The sequence below is a fragment of the Pongo pygmaeus genome, chromosome 4 (genome assembly GCF_028885625.2).
Source record: "Pongo pygmaeus isolate AG05252 chromosome 4, NHGRI_mPonPyg2-v2.0_pri, whole genome shotgun sequence".
NCBI lineage: Eukaryota > Metazoa > Chordata > Mammalia > Primates > Hominidae > Pongo > Pongo pygmaeus.
Window position 1 is genome coordinate 67,882,502 of NC_072377.2, and position 18,939 is coordinate 67,901,440.

Below are 18,939 nucleotides of genomic sequence, written 5' to 3' on the forward strand. Positions count from 1 at the left end.
GCTTTCAGTGTTTGTTTCTCATTCCTCTTGTCTTTTTAAAATTATGCTCCCCTTCTTAGAATTTTTTTTCTGTAATTTTAGTAGGGTTTTAGATGGGAGTGAAATTATATATATATTTAATAATGGGCAGGTGCCCTTACTTTCTACTCACAGATAAATACTGTCTGGTGATATCTGCCTCTATGACTCTCTCAGTCTACTAGCTTATCTGTATATTTTCCATGTTTATCTTTTTTTCCCAGATCTAGTTTTGTTTTTTTTTTCCCAAAAAAGGAAACTTGAGATAAAATTTTGTTTCAAATTTTATCTCCTCTTGCTTTTAATGAGGAATTGATATCTTGTATACCTGTATCTCTTAGTAGTAGCATACATAGTGCTTGCCCCACAGTATAGTGTTTATATTTTTAATCTTTTATTTGGACCTTACCTTCACGTCTTGCTCAAAATTAGAGCAGCAACAAATGTTGTTATCAACAATGGATGCTATTTGCTTACCTTGGGACTGTTTCGAAATGCTTGGAAGTATTCTTGATGGTCATAATTTTTTGGAGTACACTATTGGCACACAGTAAGCAGACACTGGAAGATGCTAAATCTCCCTCAATGCATGGGATGACTGTAAATGGTTCTTTTCATACAAAATGTCAGTAGTCAATCTTGAGAAGCATTAATGCAAGTCATAAGGGAAACTTGGCTTTACCCTGAGGCTGTTCCTTGCCCATAACCCTCTCAGATGGTATCTGTTTCCTTCCACACCTCTCAAGCACTTAGGCTGGAAGTGTGGGGTAAATGTCCTTCTTGGTCCTTTTTGCTGTTTCCTGACCACTGCATTCTTCTCTTCCTAAAAATTAAAACAAAATTAAACAAAAAAACTCGACCCTGCTTTGAATTTCATGCTTACCCATTTTTGTTATAGAAGAAACATCTCACTCATATAAAAATAATTTTTATGTCAAGTTTTCACATGTAACAATCAATACTCATGACTGATCAGTATAATTATGAATGACATATGATTTCTAATTTAATAAATATGCAGTATATATGCCACATGCCCTTTTTCCTCCAATTTGTTGATTAATTTAAATGTAGATTTATTTCTGGGCAGTTAGTATAGGTGTTACTAACTTCCTGTTTAGCTATCAAAAAGCCAATGTTTTAAAAATGCTTTTTGCTGCCTCTATTAGTGCATCATTTTTAAGGGTTATTTGTTTAAATTGCAAGGGTAAGAATTACATTAACTGCATGTGATACCTATGTTATTACAATGTGATTAAATACAGTTGTATGCAAGATAGATAGCTGTGTGTAAATATTATATACTTCATATCAAACTGCAATTTTAAAATGGATTATCTTGTAAAAGTGTGTCTAGTGTCAGAATATTGCATAGCCTGCATACGTGTATGCATTCTTAAATTTGGACTGTGATACTTATTTTAGTACATTGTTTACTTACATGTGTTTTTCATAAAGCAATGACTTGCAGTATTATCACCAATCTTTCTTTCTGGTTTTTAGGTTGTGGAAAATGCCCTTAAAGTGAACCCAGTACTAGGTCCGCAAATGTTTCAACCGATTTTACCCTATGTTTTCAAGGGTATTATAGAAGGGGAGGTAAGATTTTTCTTTAAGTTCCAAAGGTAGTGTTAGAGACTATAGGATTCTAGTTTTAATTACTCTGTTAGATAAAGAAGGAAAGCTTTTCTTGTCATTTGGATCATATTAAATTATGTTAAATTTTCAGGGCAGTTAGACACCTTTGCCTTTTCCTGTTCCACACAGGGAAGTATAGATTTTCTTTGACATGTGTCTTTCAAACATATGCATGTATGTTCACACAGAAATCATTTGAAGTACAGGAATGGTGAGTGGCTTAATTCCAATGCTTGACAACTAAGAATATGAGGGGGACAAAATAGTGTTAATGTTGTTATAGACTGAATATGTTAAACCACTGGTTATTTTCTAAGAACAGCTCACTTAAATAGATCCATGGACCCGTGTATGTTATGAGTATTTAAAATAATATAGTACCAGGAGGCGGAGGTTGCAGTGAGCCGAGATCGCGCCACTGCACTCCAGCCTGGGTGACAGAGTGAACTCCATCTCAAAAAAAAAAAAAAAAAGTAATAAAGTAATATATGAAATTGATAAATAGTATTTTTCTCTTTATTGTGTATATATATATATATAGAGAGAGATGGTGCATATAATTCATATATGTATTTAGTAAGTTAGAACTCAGGCAGTATTGACAGTTCATTCTAAAGAGAAGTAACATGGAGGAGAATGTTATTTTATATCCCTGTTGCTTGTTACTATGTCAGTGATTGTTTTTACTTGTACACATGTAAAATAACACAATTTTACATGTGTTGTATTTTAATTGTACAGAGGTATCCTGTAGTGATGTCCACGTATCTTGGAGTTATGGGTCGAGTTCTACTACAAAACACTAGTTTTTTTTCTTCACTACTCAATGAGATGGCCCATAAATTTAATCAGGAGGTAAGAATCAATATATTTAAATTTAAGGAAGTCTTTATCTAAATATAAATTAGAAATAGTTTGATGAAATAATGAGTCTTTGTAAAAGTAGCTTTATAGTATTTAGACCTTTACATTTTAAATCTTAATTTATGCTATATCAATAATTTGGGGTAGAAAAAGGAATCTGTAAGTGGCAGTTGAAGCTTATACATTTTTGTCCTCGCTCAAAATAGGTGATTTTATTCTGCTTAGCCATAGAATATAATGTTGATTTGTTTATAGCTGCTGTTTTTCTTCACTGATACAGAATCTGGAAATGGGTATTTTGCGTGGAGTGATGTATCATGCTTGTATTACTTCTTTAGTTAACTTATTTTTAATGCCACTGATTTGAGAGTATTTCTGTTCTGATTATTGTGGAAAATGACCTTTTTAGCAAAGGTTTATTTTTAAAAATCGTAGTTGATATCTATTACCAGAGTAAGTTTGGAATGGGGTTTTCAGTGAGGTGATTTAAGACTATATATGGCCGGGCGCGGTGGCTCACGCCTGTAATCCCAGCACTTTGGGAGGCTGAGGCGGGTGGATCACGAGGTCAGGAGATCGAGACCATCCTGGCTAACACAGTGAAACCCCATCTCTACTAAAAATACAAAAAATTAGCCAGGCGCGGTTGCGGGCACCTGTAGTCCCAGCTACTCGGGAGGCTGAGGCAGGAGAATGGCATGAACCTGGGAGGCAGAGCTTGCAGTGAATGGAGATCGTGCCACTGCACTCCAGCCTGGGCGACAGAGAGAAACTCTGTCTCAAAAAGATAAAAGACTATATATGAGATATTCAAATAAGATGATGTTGTAAGTCATTAATCTGTTAAGATTTATAAGATGTTGAAGATAGGGTATACTTGACGAATATGTCTACAATGGAGACAATTTTTAAAATCTTTTGGTTTATGGCTGAAAACAAATATAACTATTTCTAATACAAGGAAATCCAGAATAAGGAAGTGCAAATTTTAAAATATATGTAGCTTTTCTAGAATTAGACTAATCTAATTAGAGATCCCAACCATTGTTTTGATAAATAAATAGGGTATATTTTTATTAGCTTATTAATTTTAATTGAAATGGGGTAATATATATTTTTTAGTTTTTAGTTTTTTTTTTTTTTTTTAGTAGAGGTGAGGTCTTGCTATATTGTCCAAGCTGTTCTCAATGCTGAGCTCAAGTGATCTTCCCACCTTGGCCTCCCAAAGTGCTGAGATTACAGGATAAACTAAGAATATTTAAGAACGTAAGAGAGGAAATTAAAATTACCCAGAGGAAACATCAGGATGCCATTACTATGTATTTACTTTCTTGTTTCCATGAGGGGCCTGGTCATGCTTCCAACATATCTTGACATATATGTCCTTCTTCCCTTGCATTAGTTCATGAAGATTCAGTCTGAGATCACAATGAGTAAATATTTAATCACCAAAGTCATGGATTAATCTCTTAAAAATGTTTTTAATTGACACATAATAGTTGTAGACATTTATGGAGTACATACTGCTATTTCTATACATACAGCATATAGTGATCAAATCAGGGTAATGGACATATCTGTCACCCCAAACACTTACTATTTCTCTGTATTGGGAACATACAACAGACTCCTTCTAACTATTTGAAACTATATATTACTGTTAACTGTAGTCATCCTACAGTGCTATATAGAACACTAGAACTTATTCCTCCTATCTATGTGTGATTTTTTTACCTTTCAACCAATATCTCTCTCTCTCCCCACTTTCCCCTTACCTTTCCCAGTCTCTAGTAACCACTATTCTACTTTCTGCTCAAGGTCATCTTTTTTAGCTTCTACATGTAAGTGAGAATATGCAGTATTTCTCTTTCTGTTCCTGGCTTATTTCACTTAACATAACGCTCTCTAGCCTCACTCATGTTGCCACGAATGACAGGAATTCATTCTTTTTTGAGGTCGAATAGTATTCGTGTGTGTGTGTGTGTGTGTGTGATATTTTCTGTATCCATTCATCTGTTGATGGATGCCTAGGTTAATTCCATATCTTGGCTATTCTGAACAGTGCTGTAATAAACATGAGGGAGTAGGTATCTTTTCAATACAATGATTTCCTTTCTTTTGGAGATGTGTATATCCAGTAATGAGATTGCTGGATCATGTGATAGTTCAATTTGTAGTTTTTTGAGGAAACTCATATTGTTCTCCATAATGGCTACACTAGTTTACATTCCCACCAGTAGTGCCTGAGTTCCCTTTGCTCTACATCCTTTCCAGTATTTGTTATTTTTTGCCTTTTTGGTAATAGCCATTCTAACTGGAGTGAGATGATATCTCATTGTGGTTGTGATTTGCATTTCCCTGATGACTAGTGATGTTGACCTTTTTTTTGTTTTGTTTTTGAGACAGAGTCTCACTCTGTCACCCAGGCTGGAGTGCAGTGGCACGATCTCGGCTCACTGCAACCTCTGCCTCCCAGGTTCAAGTGATTCTTTCGTCTCAGCCTCCCAAGTAGGTGGGATTACAGGCACCCACCACCCCAGCTGGCTATGGGGTTTCACCATGTTGGCCAGACTCATCTCGAACTCCTGACCTCAGGTGATCTGCCTGCCTCGGCCTCCCAAAGCGCTGGGATTACAAGTGTGAGTCACTGCACCTGGCAGATGTTGACCATTTTTTCATGTACCTGTTGGCCATTTGTATGTCTTCGTTTGAGAGCTGTTTATTCAGATAATTGTTCTACTTTTAAAATGGATTATTATTTTCATTTAGCTGTTGTTTGAGTTTCTTGTGTATTTTGGATAGTAATCCTTTGTTGGATATATAATTTGCAACTATTTTCTCCCATCCTGTGGGAAGTTCTTTTACTCTGTTGTTTGTTGCTTTTGTCATATGGAAGCTTTTTAGTTTGATAGAATCCCATTTGTCTATTTTTCCTTTTGTTGCCTATGTTTTTGAGGTTTTATTCATAAAATCTTTTCCCTGAGCAGAGTCCTGAAGTGTTTTCCTTATGTTTTCTTCTAGTAATCTTATAGTTGTGGGTCTCATATTTTAAGTCTTTAGTTCATCTAGAGTTGATTTATGTATATCACGAGAGATAGGGATTCTAGTTTCATTCTTCTGCATATGGATATCCAGTTTTCCTGGCACCATGGTTGAAGTAACTGTTCTTTCCCCGTGAATATTCATGCTATCTTTTTCTTAAATCAGTTGGCTGTAAATGTATGGATTTATTTCTGGGTTCTCTGTTCTATTGGTCTGTGTGTGTTTTTATGCTGGTACCATGCTATTTTGGTTACTGTATTTGTAGTATATATACTGTATTTGTTATACAGACACACACTTTTTTGGGGGGGGGTGCGGGGAGACAGAATCTAGCTCTGTGGCCCAGGCTGGAGTGCAGTGGCAGAATCTTGGCTCACTGCAACCTCCGCTTCCCATGCTCAAGCAGTTCTCCTGACTCAGCCTCCCCAGTAGCTGGGCTTACAGGCACACGCCACCATGTCTGGCTAATTTTTGTATTTTAGTAGAGATGAGGTTTCACCATTTTGGCCAGGCTGGCCTCAAACCTCTGACCTCAAGTGATCCACCCGCCCTGGACTCCCAAAGTACTGGGATTACAGGCATGAGCCACTGCACCCAGCTTATGTAATACATTTTGAAATCTGGTGGTGTGATGCCTCTAGCTTTGTTCTTTTTGCTCAGCATTGCTTTGGCTATTTGGGATTTTTTATGGTCCCATACAAATTTTTTTTTCTATCTCTTTGAAGGATATAATTGGTATTTTGATAGGGATTGCATTGAATCTGTAGATTGCTTTGGGTAGTATGGCCATTTTAATAGTATTAATTTCACCAGTTCACGAACATGGTATGTCTTTTTTTTTTTTTTTTGTATTTTCATTTTTTTTTTTTTTTTTACTTTTTTATGTTTTTAAATTTTAAAAATTTGCTGTTTTATTTAAAAATTTTTAGAGACAGAGTCTCACTCCATCATCCAGGCTAGAATGCAATGGCACAATCGTAGCTCACTGCAACCTCAAACTCTTACTCAGGTGATCCTTTCACCTTAGCCTCCCAAGTAGCTGCGACTACAGATGCGTGCCACCACACCTGGCTAATTATTTATTTATTTATTTGTTTGTTTGTTTGAGACAGAGTCTTGCTCTGTCGCCCAGGCTGGAGTGCAGTGGTGCAGTCTCGGCTCCCTTCCAGCCCCGACTCCCGGGTTCACATCGTTCTCCTGCCTCAGCCTCCCAAGTAGCTGCGACTACAGGCACCTGCCACCACGCTCGGCTAATTTGTTGTATTTTTAGTAGAAACGGGGTTTCACCGTGTTAGCCAGGATGGTCTTGATCTCCTGAACTCGTGATCCACCTGCCTCGGCCTCCCAATGTGTTGGGACCACAGGCATGAGCTACTGCGCCTGGCTTCACACCTGGCTAATTTTTAAAATTTTTTGTAGACATACAGCCTTGCATGTTGCCTAGGCTAGACTTGAACTCCTGGTCTCAAGAGATACTCCTGCCCCTGTCTCACAAAGCACTGGAATTACTGGCATAAGCCACTGTGCCCAGCCACCTTCAGTTTTTTTCTAATCTAGTTTTTAATTAAGAAAAAGAAAATGTCATTTGGGTCCATATCAACATTTGATCTGATTAAATCCAAATGCAATCCAGTGAGATATTAAATTAGTTAAATGTAATTTAACATTGATATTTTTCTTTGGGCTGCTGTTAGCTTTAAAATATTACATCATCATGCAAAAAAAATACATCTTATTGAGTAAGTAAAATGACTTAGCTTTTGACAGGCATTTTGGCAGGCACCTGTAATCCCAGCTACTTGGGCGGCTGAGGCAGGAGAATCGCTTGAACCCAGGAGGCAGATGTTGCAGTGAGCTGAGATTGCACCACTGCTCTCCAGGCTGGGCGACAGAGCGAGACTCTGTCTCAAAAATAAGTAAATAAATAAAAATAAATAAAATGGCTTAGCTTTGCTTATCATATAATTAAAGCATCATATGAGGACTACTCTAGTTACTGCTTGGTAACTTTGAAAGCAAACACATTTTAAGGTTTCAGTGGCTGGGTGTGGTGGCTCATGCCTTGTAATCACAGTGCTTTGAGAAGTCTAGGTGAGAGGACTGTTTGAAGCCAGGAGCTTAAGACCAGGCTGGGTAACAAAGCGAGACTCCATCTCTACAAAAACTAAAAATAAATAGAGCCCCAGAATTTGAGGCTGCACTTAGCTATGATCACTGCACTCCAGACTGGGCAGCAGAACAGGATTCTGTCTCTAAAAAAAATGTTTAAATATTTTTTTAAACCAAAAAAATGAGAATTTTTTTTTTAAATGAAGTTTCAGTGATTTTGGTATCACTTCCAAAACAACCTACTTTTAATTACTTCTCATTGTCCTTTACCTGCAATTTCCTTTCATTCTCTTTCCATCCTCTTTTATTTTTCCTTTCCTTGCTCTCCTAGTCTTGGATACTCCTTCCACCCCCAGATTCCTACTGTAATTGGTTTTGATTGTTTGTTTTGTGGCTTTTTTGTAGCTTGTGATTATTTTACAAAACTTCTACTTGATGAGGGCTCAGTATTCTCGTTAGATGTATTCACGTGTCCAGCCCTTTCTAAAATCCCTTGGTGCATGAGGATCCTGTCCCCTTGAATATCTTGGGTTTTCGCCTCAGTCACCTAGATCCCATTTGAATTCTTGGCCTCACTTGTGGGTGCCCCTCAATGTGTTATCTAAACATTATTGTCAGTGTCTCTATATCCTTGATAACAACTCTGGGATGGTCATGAGCTCTTTTTTTGAGACGGAGTTTCAATCTTGTTGCCCAGGCTGGAGTGCAATGGTGCGATCTCAGCTCACTGCAACCTCCGCCTCCCGGGTTCAAGTGATTCTCCTGCCTCAGCCTCTCAAGTAGCTGGGATTATAGGTGCACGCCACCATGCCTGGCTAATTTTGTGTTTTTAGTAGAGACAGGGTTTCTCCATGTTGGTCAGGCTGGTCTTGAACTCCCGACTTCAGGTGATCCACCCACCTTGGCCTCCCAAAGTGCTGGGATTCCAGGCGTGGGCCACCATGCCTGGCATGAGCTCTTTCTTGCTTAGGAACTTAAAATATACCCCTGGTCTCTCACTTCCCATTGACATATCATTTGTTTTGACAGGAAATCAGGTATAGACATGTAAGGGAAATACCGTTATTCCTCCATCTATAGGCTAGTGGGCTAATCCAGATCTTACAGTGCCTATTTTTCCCTCTTTTTCTTCCCAATTCTATATTGCTTTTATATCGACACTTCATTGTGCTGGTACCTAGAATACATTCCTTTCCAGAATGCTGTGTTCTTATTCTGGATTAGACATTTGGTCTTCTGGATTGGACAGCTGGTTTGATATCTGTCATGTTACACTGATGAGGTTTGACTGGTTCGTATGTTTGCTGCACTGTCCATACCCCAACTATGGCTGAAAAGAACTCTCAGCCCTCTCTTCTCTGCCTTCTCTCCTCAGGCTTTTACTTTTCAGTCTTTCACTCAGCCTTTTACTTTTTTTGTCTGTTTTTTCATTTGTTGAGCTAGAATTATAGTAAGCCACCTAGAACTTTATACCAAGGCTCAACGTGCTGTGGTTTTAAAAGTGTGCTCTGAATCCTTGTTAAATTAATTATAAATTCTGCAGCCCAGAACTGATACTCAGCTGATAGGTGTCAGTGTGGTCATACCAGTTGTTAAAATATTGACATAAATCCTGCAAATTAGCAAACAAGGGTAAAAAATGACTTTAATAAGTGTTATAATGAACAGTATAAATTTTACTGTAAAAAATTGAGCATTCCTTGTAAGTATTGTAAACACACGTTTTGAATCTGCAGGAGTACAGTGAAGATATTTTAATCAGTAATAAACTATCAATAATAAACTAGTTTAGAACATCATCTGGTATATTTAACAAGTTTAGAAGTCTTCAATAACTGCTGTAAATATAGGATTCAATGCAAACTAAAATTAGTATTTATTCCTGGAATAAAGAAACTTTTACTATTTCAACAAAAATATAGTGGCTTACTATTGCTAGTAATATAAAGTTTGGGTGCAAAGATGCTTAAGAATTATATCATTAAGAGTTGAAGGGTCTAAATTATATTTTATCAGAATGTCAGTTATTTTCTATTAAAGTTCCACTGGCAAAAAGTGAATAATTTTTGCAACAGTCAGGGAAAAAAGTAAAGTACCATCGTGAATTGACAGTAGACAGTTGTGTTTGAATAAAAAACACAGTTTTTAACTATCAAAATGAACAAAAATATTATTGGCATTTTTTCAATACCATTTACTGTGTAGTTTTAATAGAATATTTTAAGGAAAAAAATATTTAATAAAAACAGAAAATTAATATTAATATGAGAGTATTATTGCATTGTAGATTTGTTTCCAACCTCTTAGAAAACTTGTATAGGCATACTTGATATTGTGGGTTTGGTTCCAGACTACCACAATAAAGTGAGTATCTTCATAACAAAAGTCATATACATTTTTTGGCTTTCCAGTGCAAATTACACTAGTTATAATTACACTATACTGTAGTTATAATTACACTATACTGTAGTTATAATTACACTATACTGTAGTATATTAATAGTGCACAATGGTATTATGTCTAAAGTAATAATGTTTGTACCTTAATTAAAAATAATTTATTGCTAGAAAATTCTAGCGATCTCAGCCTTCAGTGAATAATGTTTTTGCTGGTAGATGGTCTTGCCTTGATAGTGAAGGCTGCTGGCTGATCAGGGTGGTGGTTGCTGTAGGTGTGGGTGCCTGTGGCAGTTTCTTAAAATAAGACAAATGAAGTTTGCTGCATCAATTGACTCTTCCCTTCACGAATGAGAGGATTGACTCCAGTTGTGACAGAAATTCTACTGAAGACTAAATGGTCCTCAGAGAGCCAGAAAAGGAAAAATAAAAGAGGATTGAAGCAAGTTGCAGGCAAAGGATAATGAACAGTAGGTTGTTTTGGTAGTGATAACAAAATCACTGAAACTTCATTTTTTTTAATGATGACGACGGACTATTTGGTCCTCAGTAGAATTTCTGTCACAATTGGAGTCAATCCTCTCAGATTCTGCTGCTGTTTTATTAAGTTTATGTAATATTCTAAATCATTTGTTGTTATTTTAGCAGTGTTCACAGCATCTTCACCAGGAATAGATTCCATCTTGAGAAACCACTCTTTGTTTTTTTTGTTTTTGTTTTTGTTTTTTCCTCATCCATAAGAAGTAATTCCTCATGGCTGGGCGCGGTGGCTCACGCCTGTAATCCCAGCACTTTGGGAGGCCGAGGCGGGTGGATCACCTTAGGTCCGGAGTTTGATACCAGCCTGGCCAATATGGTGAAACCCTGTCTCTACTAAAAATACAAAATTAGCCAGGTGTGGTAGCACATGCTTGTAATCCTAGCTACTTGGGAGGCTCAGGCAGGAGAATTGCTTGAATCTGGGAGGCAGAGGTTGCAGTTAACTGAGATCGCGCCATTGCACTTCAGCCTGGGCAACAAGACTGAAACTCCATCTCAAAAACAAAAAAAAACCGAGAGAAAAACAACTCTTAATCTGTTCAAGGGGCAGCAAGACAGGTTAGATATTCACACTGCTACTTTTCCCAGACCCTCAGGTTTATTATATTTTATAGAGAATTGGTGTATGTGCTCTTGGCAAGACAATTAAAGGTACCCTTCCAGAACATGCAAGAATGCCATATGCAGCATAGACCATAATTAGTGCAGTAAAGTCAAGATTGCTTTGTCCTTACACTAGGGACAGTAAATAAAGCAGAAATCAGGAGGCCTTCCCAGGACTAGGGCTAATCAGAAGCCATCATACTGGATTAGCATTCAAGATGGAGTCATTTTTGTCTCCACAGTCAGATTAAAGAATTGGCATACATAATTGTCGGGGCTGGTAAGTCTGAATTTTGTATAGCAGGCTGGAAACTCAGACAGGATTTCTGTTACAGTCTTGAGGCAAAATTTCTTCTTTCCTGGGCATACTGTTTTTGCTTCTAGGGTTTTCAGTGAATTGGATGAAGCCCACTCACATTATCTAGGGCATTCTCCTTTATTTAGCGTCAACTCATTGTAAATGTTAATCACGTCTACGTAATACTGTCACAGCAACATCTAGCCTAGTGTTTGACCAAACAACTGAGCACCTTAGCCTAGGAGAGTTTATACATAAAATTAGCCATCACATTCTGTATTATGTTGATTTGTTTTAGCATCATTTTTAGTGTAGCATGCAAATGTCTTAGGAAATAATTCATTTGTTTTCCTTTGAAACTCTGCAGTTTGAGGTTGCAACTTGTCCTCTCCTCTGAGGGTAGCCGCAAATTAGTCCAGCAAATTAGAGAACAGTGAACAGTAATCATCCAGTTGAATAAACTATAATCTAAGTACAAGCTGACAGTTTTGAAAAATGCATGTTTTTTTATTGTACCAGATTGGCGGTGATTTATTAAATGATATTACTAAAATCACTCATGGGCTACATACATGTTTTGAATAAGTCTGCTTAGCTGTCAGGATTAATTAGAGTCAGTTTCTGGTTTTGCTCAAATTATCCATTTCCAGCTCATGACTTACCCCCAGTTCAGGTATTCCAGTTCTGTGGTTTACTATAATTGAATTTTAACCATGACTTATGAGGCTTTAACCTTTAAAAGTATTTACCCACAAGTAAAACATATTTTAGGTATTTTGAGATGCCTCCTCCTCTTGTTTCAGATGGACCAGCTTTTGGGAAATATGATTGAAATGTGGGTTGATCGAATGGACAACATTACCCAGCCTGAAAGAAGAAAACTTTCAGCTTTGGCTTTGCTCTCTCTTCTGCCATCTGATAATAGGTGAGGAAATGTTTTCTTAAAATTTGTTTCTTTCAAGCATCAAAATGTAAACACTATTTTTGGCCATCAGTATTGCTGTGTGTTGCTGGGCAGTGGTACTTTTATATATATGGATGTGAATTTTGTTAGCTGATAATTGGTCTGGATCAAGAAAGCAGTGAGTAGGATAGGTACTCTTGGATTGTGGGGGCTCTAGTTTATTTTGGTTGTATTCATTTTACAAATTTATTTCATCCTTTCTGAATTTCCATATTTTATAACTATGTTTTATTAGACTAATCTTCAGTCCTCTGTTTACGTAGATACATTAAATATCTAACATTTCAAAATCAATAGCACTTCATAAAGTATGTTATAAAGTGTGTTAATTCAACAGTATTACTAGTTTTGTTTTCTTTTTATTTTGGATTATTTCTAAGGAAGTTTGCAAGTTGTTTTTTTCTTCTAAAACTTCTCACTCCCATAAAGCAAATACAAAATGCTTTGGTTTGGTCATTTAAAGAAGAATATGTTTGTTTTAATTTCATTTTGTGGAGTTCGGCATGAAATACTTTTAAAAATAAACTTTGACAGTCAGTACCGAGTTCTCATTCACGCTGTGTAGATTTTTTAAAGGGGTGGCAGGTATATAAAAAACATAGAGCTTGATTGGTGAATCTTCCTCATTACATTTTCTGGACAACTGCACATGGATGCGGTATGGGACATTGCGTATACTTTTGGCTTAGTCAGCTTTATTAAGCTTCATATCAGTGCACTCACCTGGAGCCCTCTTCTTTTTCATAGCAAAATTTTGGAATTTCTTTTAGTGCATGGTCAGCACATTTCTTGAAACCCACTTCATGGATGCGCTTATGAATGTTGGTATATTCTCAGGTCACCACCTTGTTGATGGCATAACAGCCCTTTTTGCTGCCCTTCTGTACCAAAGCCATTATGCTGGGCGCCTATTTTTTTGTACTTTTAATTCTAAAGGCTTAAAAGCAGGTCTCAGGGCTTGATGTTGTGTTAAAAGAATAATGATACTACATTTGATCTTTATGTCTTAGGACAGCGGTTCCCAGCCTTTTTGGCACCAGGGAACTGTTTTGTGGAAGAAAATTTTTCCATGAACTGGGGGAGGCGAAGGGGATGTTTTTGGGATGAAGCTATTCCACCTCAAATCATCAGGCATTAGATTCTCACAAGCAGTGTGCAGCCTACATCCCTTGCATGCATCGTTCACAATAGTGTTACCACTCCTATGAGAATCTAATGCCGCCACTGATCAGACAGGAGGCGGAGCTCAGGCAGTAATGCTTGCTTGCCCTCTGCTCACTTCCTGCTATGCAGCTTGGTTCCTAATAGACCATGGGCTGGTACCAGTCCATGGCCCAGGGGTTGTGGAACCCTGTCTTAGGGAATTTTTAGAGCATACACATCCTAGTGATAAATTAGTGACGTAAGTCCAGTTTTAGAAGTCCTTATTTGTTCTTTTTGTATTATTTACTTCTACTATGGTAATTTGTATGAAGGACATACGTAATTATTTTTTCTCAATATCATAACAATAGATAATACTTACCAAATGCCATATACTTTCCTAAGTGCTTTATGTTGGTAATTGAATTCTTAAAACAGCCCGATGAGGTATAGACATGATTATCCCTTCTCAAAGAGCAAACATTACTTAAAAATGTTAAGTAACATTTCTAAGGTAAGAGATGTAGCATTTGGCATGGCATAAGCCAATTTGAACCTGGGCTGCTTAACACTAGGAATGCCTCTTTTAACCACCAGGTGATATTGCTCCCCAGGTGGACACGCACAAGATGAAAAGATTTCTTCACTATGAAATGGTGTGGCATCTTATTTATTTTTGAAAGCCAAATTTAAGTTACCTACATTTTAACTCATTGGTGTTTCTTTCTCTCATTGGGAAAAAAGTGACTTCAGTTTTTAATATTGAAATGGTTAAAGAACGTGGTCCTTGGTGGTAGTCAGCACTCTGTTTGTTAGATAAATTAATGAATGGAAAAAAATGAGTTAATAAGACATGTTAGAATTTTCTCCAAGATAAAGTACTGAGATTATTGAAAGAAAGCTAGAAATGGTGGAGGTTAAGTTTAGAAAGATACCTAATTGTATCAGAAAAATGTGTTTTACATTTTTAATGAGAATACTGTTTGCTTCAATGTATGATATTATGTAAGTGTGTGGTTGTTCAAAACAGTTTTTGACATGTAAGTTGTGGAAATTTAATATAGGTTGAGTATCCTTTATCTAAAATGTTTCTTACAGATTTTGGATTTTTGGGATTTTGAAATATTTGCATATATATAACAAGATATTTTGGGGATGGGACTCAAGTCTAAATGTGAAATTTATTTATATTTCATATACACCTCATATAGTCTGAAGATAATTTTATGCAATATTTTAAATAATTTTGTATATGAAACAAAGTATTTGTATGAAATTTTCCACTTGTAGCAGTATTCTGGCACTCAAAAAAATCTCAGATTTGGGCCTTTCAGATTTTTGGATTAGGGATGCTCAATCTATATTTGGCATCTATAAGAAAAATTAATACTTAGACTGGGACTTAAGTCAACTTACATAAATTGAGGGATAGGACTTTATTAAGACTTGAAATTCTCTTAAACACTGGAATTTTAAATTTAAAAGTTGTGAGGTGGTAGCCTTGTGATGGAAGATCAGATATAATTTTTGTTTTTAAGATGAAATACAAATCTAATGGGCATTAGCAAAGTCATGTCATTTTTAAGGGTACTGAGAAAGTCTTGAATAATGTGGTAGTAGAATTTTAAAGAATAATGATTTAACTTCATAATATCCTTAATAGACTAGTGATGAAACATTGATATAGAAAATCTGTATCAACCTGTAACAATCTGAAAAAAAAAATGCCTTTATTGCAGTAGAAATTTGGCACATAGTAATTGGCTTGTGACTTAGGAAGATTTATAGTCACATACTGTAGTGGAACGTGCTGATATTCACGTCAGCAGTTTTATTGTTTCCTATTTGTAACCTTTCTTCTAGTTAACTGCATAGTTGTTGGAGTTAGGGGATATTTTTCCTCTTATGCATCCTCAATGATGATTTCTTATTTTTCTACGTACTAGTAATTTCCTATTCTTGCGTTTCTTTTAGATTTTACAGCATACCATTTCCTTTTCCCAAAATAAGGTATGTCTAAAGTATGATGTTGATGATTTTAAAAGTCAGGCTAAATTGGGAAATGTCATTTTTTCCTCCTTTTATTATGATGGCATTTGGGTCCAGATGATTATTTTTTGTGGGAGGGTGTCCTGTGCATTGTAGGATGTTTAGCATCATCCTTGGCCACTACCTACCGGATGTCAGTAGCACTCTCCCCTTCCTCCCACCCCCTCAACTCACGACAATTGAAAATATCATCAGACATTGCCATTAGATATCCCTGGGGACAAATTGCCCCCAGTTTAGAACCATGACTCTAAAGAATGACCGTTTGGGAAATGGTTAAACTCTTTTACTCTAATCCACTACTTTTGGCTTAGAAATTTGGTGAAGACTACAGACTTTAGGACCACACTCAAATCCCAGGGCCACCAGTCACTTGCTAATGTCCATGGTCAAATTACTTAACTCCCATGTGCCTGTTTCCTTGTTCTTAAAATGGGGGTACTAATAGTATCTTTCTAATGAGGTTGTTGTCAGGATTAAGATTGAGTTTACATATGTAAGGTCAAACTGTCTACATAGATGGAATTAGCTGTCCTTATTTCATCCCCCTCTTTTTCTCATCCATTTAATGCAGTACCTAATTCTAAAAGATGATTTGAATGGGGAAGATATATTTTTGCATCTGAAATACATAGTAAGTTTTGTATTAAGAAAATGGACCTAAAGAAATAACCAAATTCAGGCCAGGCACAGTGGGCTCACACCTGTAATCCCAGCACTTTTGGAGGCCGAGGCAGGCAGATCACTTGAGGTCAGGACTTTGAGACCAGCCTGGGCCAACATGGTGAAATCTCATCTCTACTAAAAATACAAAGATTAACTAGGTGTGGTGGCACATGCTTGTAATTCCAGCTACTCAGGAGGCTGAGGCAGGAGAATTGCTTGAACCCGGGAGGCAGAGGTTGCAGTTAGCCAGTATTGCGCCACTGCACTCCAGCCTGGGCAACAGAGTGAGACTCTGTCTCAAGAAAAACAAAATAAAACAAAACTGATGACAACTTTAATTTTGATTATGAAGAAAAGAAAGAAACTAACACCAAGCACTCTTCACATCATTCCCCCACATTTTGATTTTTTGATGTCTCAGTTTACATCTTTTTATATTGCCATTTCTTAGCAAATTGTTGTGGTTATTTTTCTTTTTTCTTAAAGTTCCAGGATACAAGTACAGAATGTGTAGGTTTCAGCCCATCATCTAGGCTTTAAGCTCCACATGCATTAGTTATTTGTCCTAATGCTCAACCTCCCCTCACCCCCCACCCCCCCCCAACTGGCCCTGGTGTGTGTTGCTCTCCTCCTTGTGTCCATGTGTTCTCATTGTTCAACTCCCACTTATGAGTGAGAGCATGCAGTGCTTGGTTTTCTGTTCCTGCGTTAATTGCTGAGGATGATGGCTCTTAGCTTCATCCATGTCCCTGCAAAGGACATGATCTCATTCCTTTTTATGGCTGCATAGTATTCCATGGTGTATATGTGCCACATTTTCTTTATCCAGTCTATCATTGATGGGCATTTGGGTTGGTTCCATGTTTTTGCTATTGTAAATAGTGCTGCAAGAAACAAATGTGTGCATGTGTCTTTATAGTAGAATGATTTGTATTCCTTTTGGTGTATACCCAGTAATGAGATTGCTGGATCAAGTGGTATTTCTGGTTCTAGATCCTTGAGGAATTGCCACACTGTCTTCCACAATCGTTGAACCAATTTGCATTCTCACCAGCAGTGTAAAAGCATTCCTATTTATCCTCAGCCTCGCCAGCATCTACTGTTTCTTGACTTTTTAATTATCGCCATTCTGACTGGCACGAGATGGTATCTCATTGTGGTTCTGATTTGCATTTCTCTAATGATCAGTGATGTTGAGTTTTTTTTTCATATGTTTGTTGGGTGCATAAATGTTATTTTTCTTATTAGTAGTTTTGTTTTGGCTAGGCACAGTGGCTCATGCCTGTAATCTCAGCACTTTGGGAGGCCGAGGCAGGCAGATCACTTACAGCCAGGAGTTCGAGACCAGCCTGGGCAACATGGCAAAACCCCATTTCTACTAAAAAAACAATACAGAAAACTAACTGGGCATGGTGGTGCATGCCTATAATCCTAGCTACTCTGGAGGCTGAGGCTTAAGAATCACTTGAATCCAGGAGACAGAGTTTGCAGTGAGCCAAAATCGTACCACTGCACTCCAGCCTGGGTGACACAGTAAGACTCTGTCTCAAAAAAAAAAAAAAAAAAGATTTGTCTTTGTAATTCATAAAGATATGAGTGATATAGTCACCACAATTAGAGTATTATTTTGAATTTTTGTCTGTGTAGTTTAAAAAGAATTTTTTTTTTTTTTAGTGGCAGAGTTTAGCTTCTATTGTCCAGGCAGGCCTTGATCTCCTGGGCTCAAGTGATCCTCCCACCTCAGCCTCCTGAGTAGCTGGGACTACAGGCATGGACCACCATACCCAGCTGTGTAGTTAACCTTTGCCAGGGAATTTTATCCATCCAGATGTTTTCTTGTTACATTTTGCCATCGTTTTCTTTAAGATTGATGAATTCCTTTCAGCAGTTTTTGTAAGACAGGCCTGTGGTGATGAATTCCCTCAGCTTTTGTCTGTCTGAGAAAGTGTCTCTCTCTCCTTCATGTTTGAAGTATATTTTTGCTGGTTATAGTATTCTTGGTTGCCCTTTCTTTCCTTCAGCGCTTTGAATATGTCATCCCTCCTGGCCTGGAAGATTTTCACTGAAAAGTCTGCTGCCAGATGTGTTGGAGCCCCTTTATATGTTACTGGTTTTATTGCTGCTTTTAGGATCCACTCTTTGTGACCGTTGAGAATTAGATTATTATATATATGTCTTGGAATCATCTTATGTGGGTTGAATCTCCTTGGTGGTCTTTGACTCTCTTTTCCCTGAATATTTATATCTTTCTCTGGATTTGGAAAATTTTCTATTATTATTATTATTATTATTTTTACTATTTCTACCCTTTTTTTTCTCCCTCTTGAAGGTCAGTGACTCTTAACATTTGCTTTTTTTTTTTTAAGATGGAGCTTCACTCTTGTTGCCCAGGCTGCAGTGCAATGGAACGATCTCGGCCCACTGCAACTTCCGCCGCCTGGGTTCCAGCAATTCTTCTGCCTCAGCCTCCCGAGTAGCTGGGATTACAGGGATGCACCACCACACCCAGCTAATTTTGTATTTTCAGTAGAGACAGGGTTTAGCCATGTTGGTCAGGCTGGTCTCAAACTCCTGACTTAAGGTGATCCACCCACCTCCGCCTCCCAAA

General features: G+C 37.3%; 1 protein-coding gene across 5 annotated transcripts in view; it reads left to right on the forward strand.

Annotated features, from left to right (window-relative positions):
* The window catches only part of IPO11 (importin 11), a 220,575-nt gene that overhangs the window by 132,971 nt on the left and 68,665 nt on the right, over window positions 1-18,939 (forward strand). For all 5 annotated transcript variants that reach the window (XM_063664841.1, XM_054488214.2, XM_063664844.1 and 2 more), the window contains 3 exons: window positions 1,522-1,617; window positions 2,398-2,511; window positions 12,313-12,434. In XM_063664841.1, the coding sequence (XP_063520911.1) occupies window positions 1,522-1,617; window positions 2,398-2,511; window positions 12,313-12,434 (332 nt within the window). The remainder of the gene's footprint in view (window positions 1-1,521; window positions 1,618-2,397; window positions 2,512-12,312; window positions 12,435-18,939) is intronic.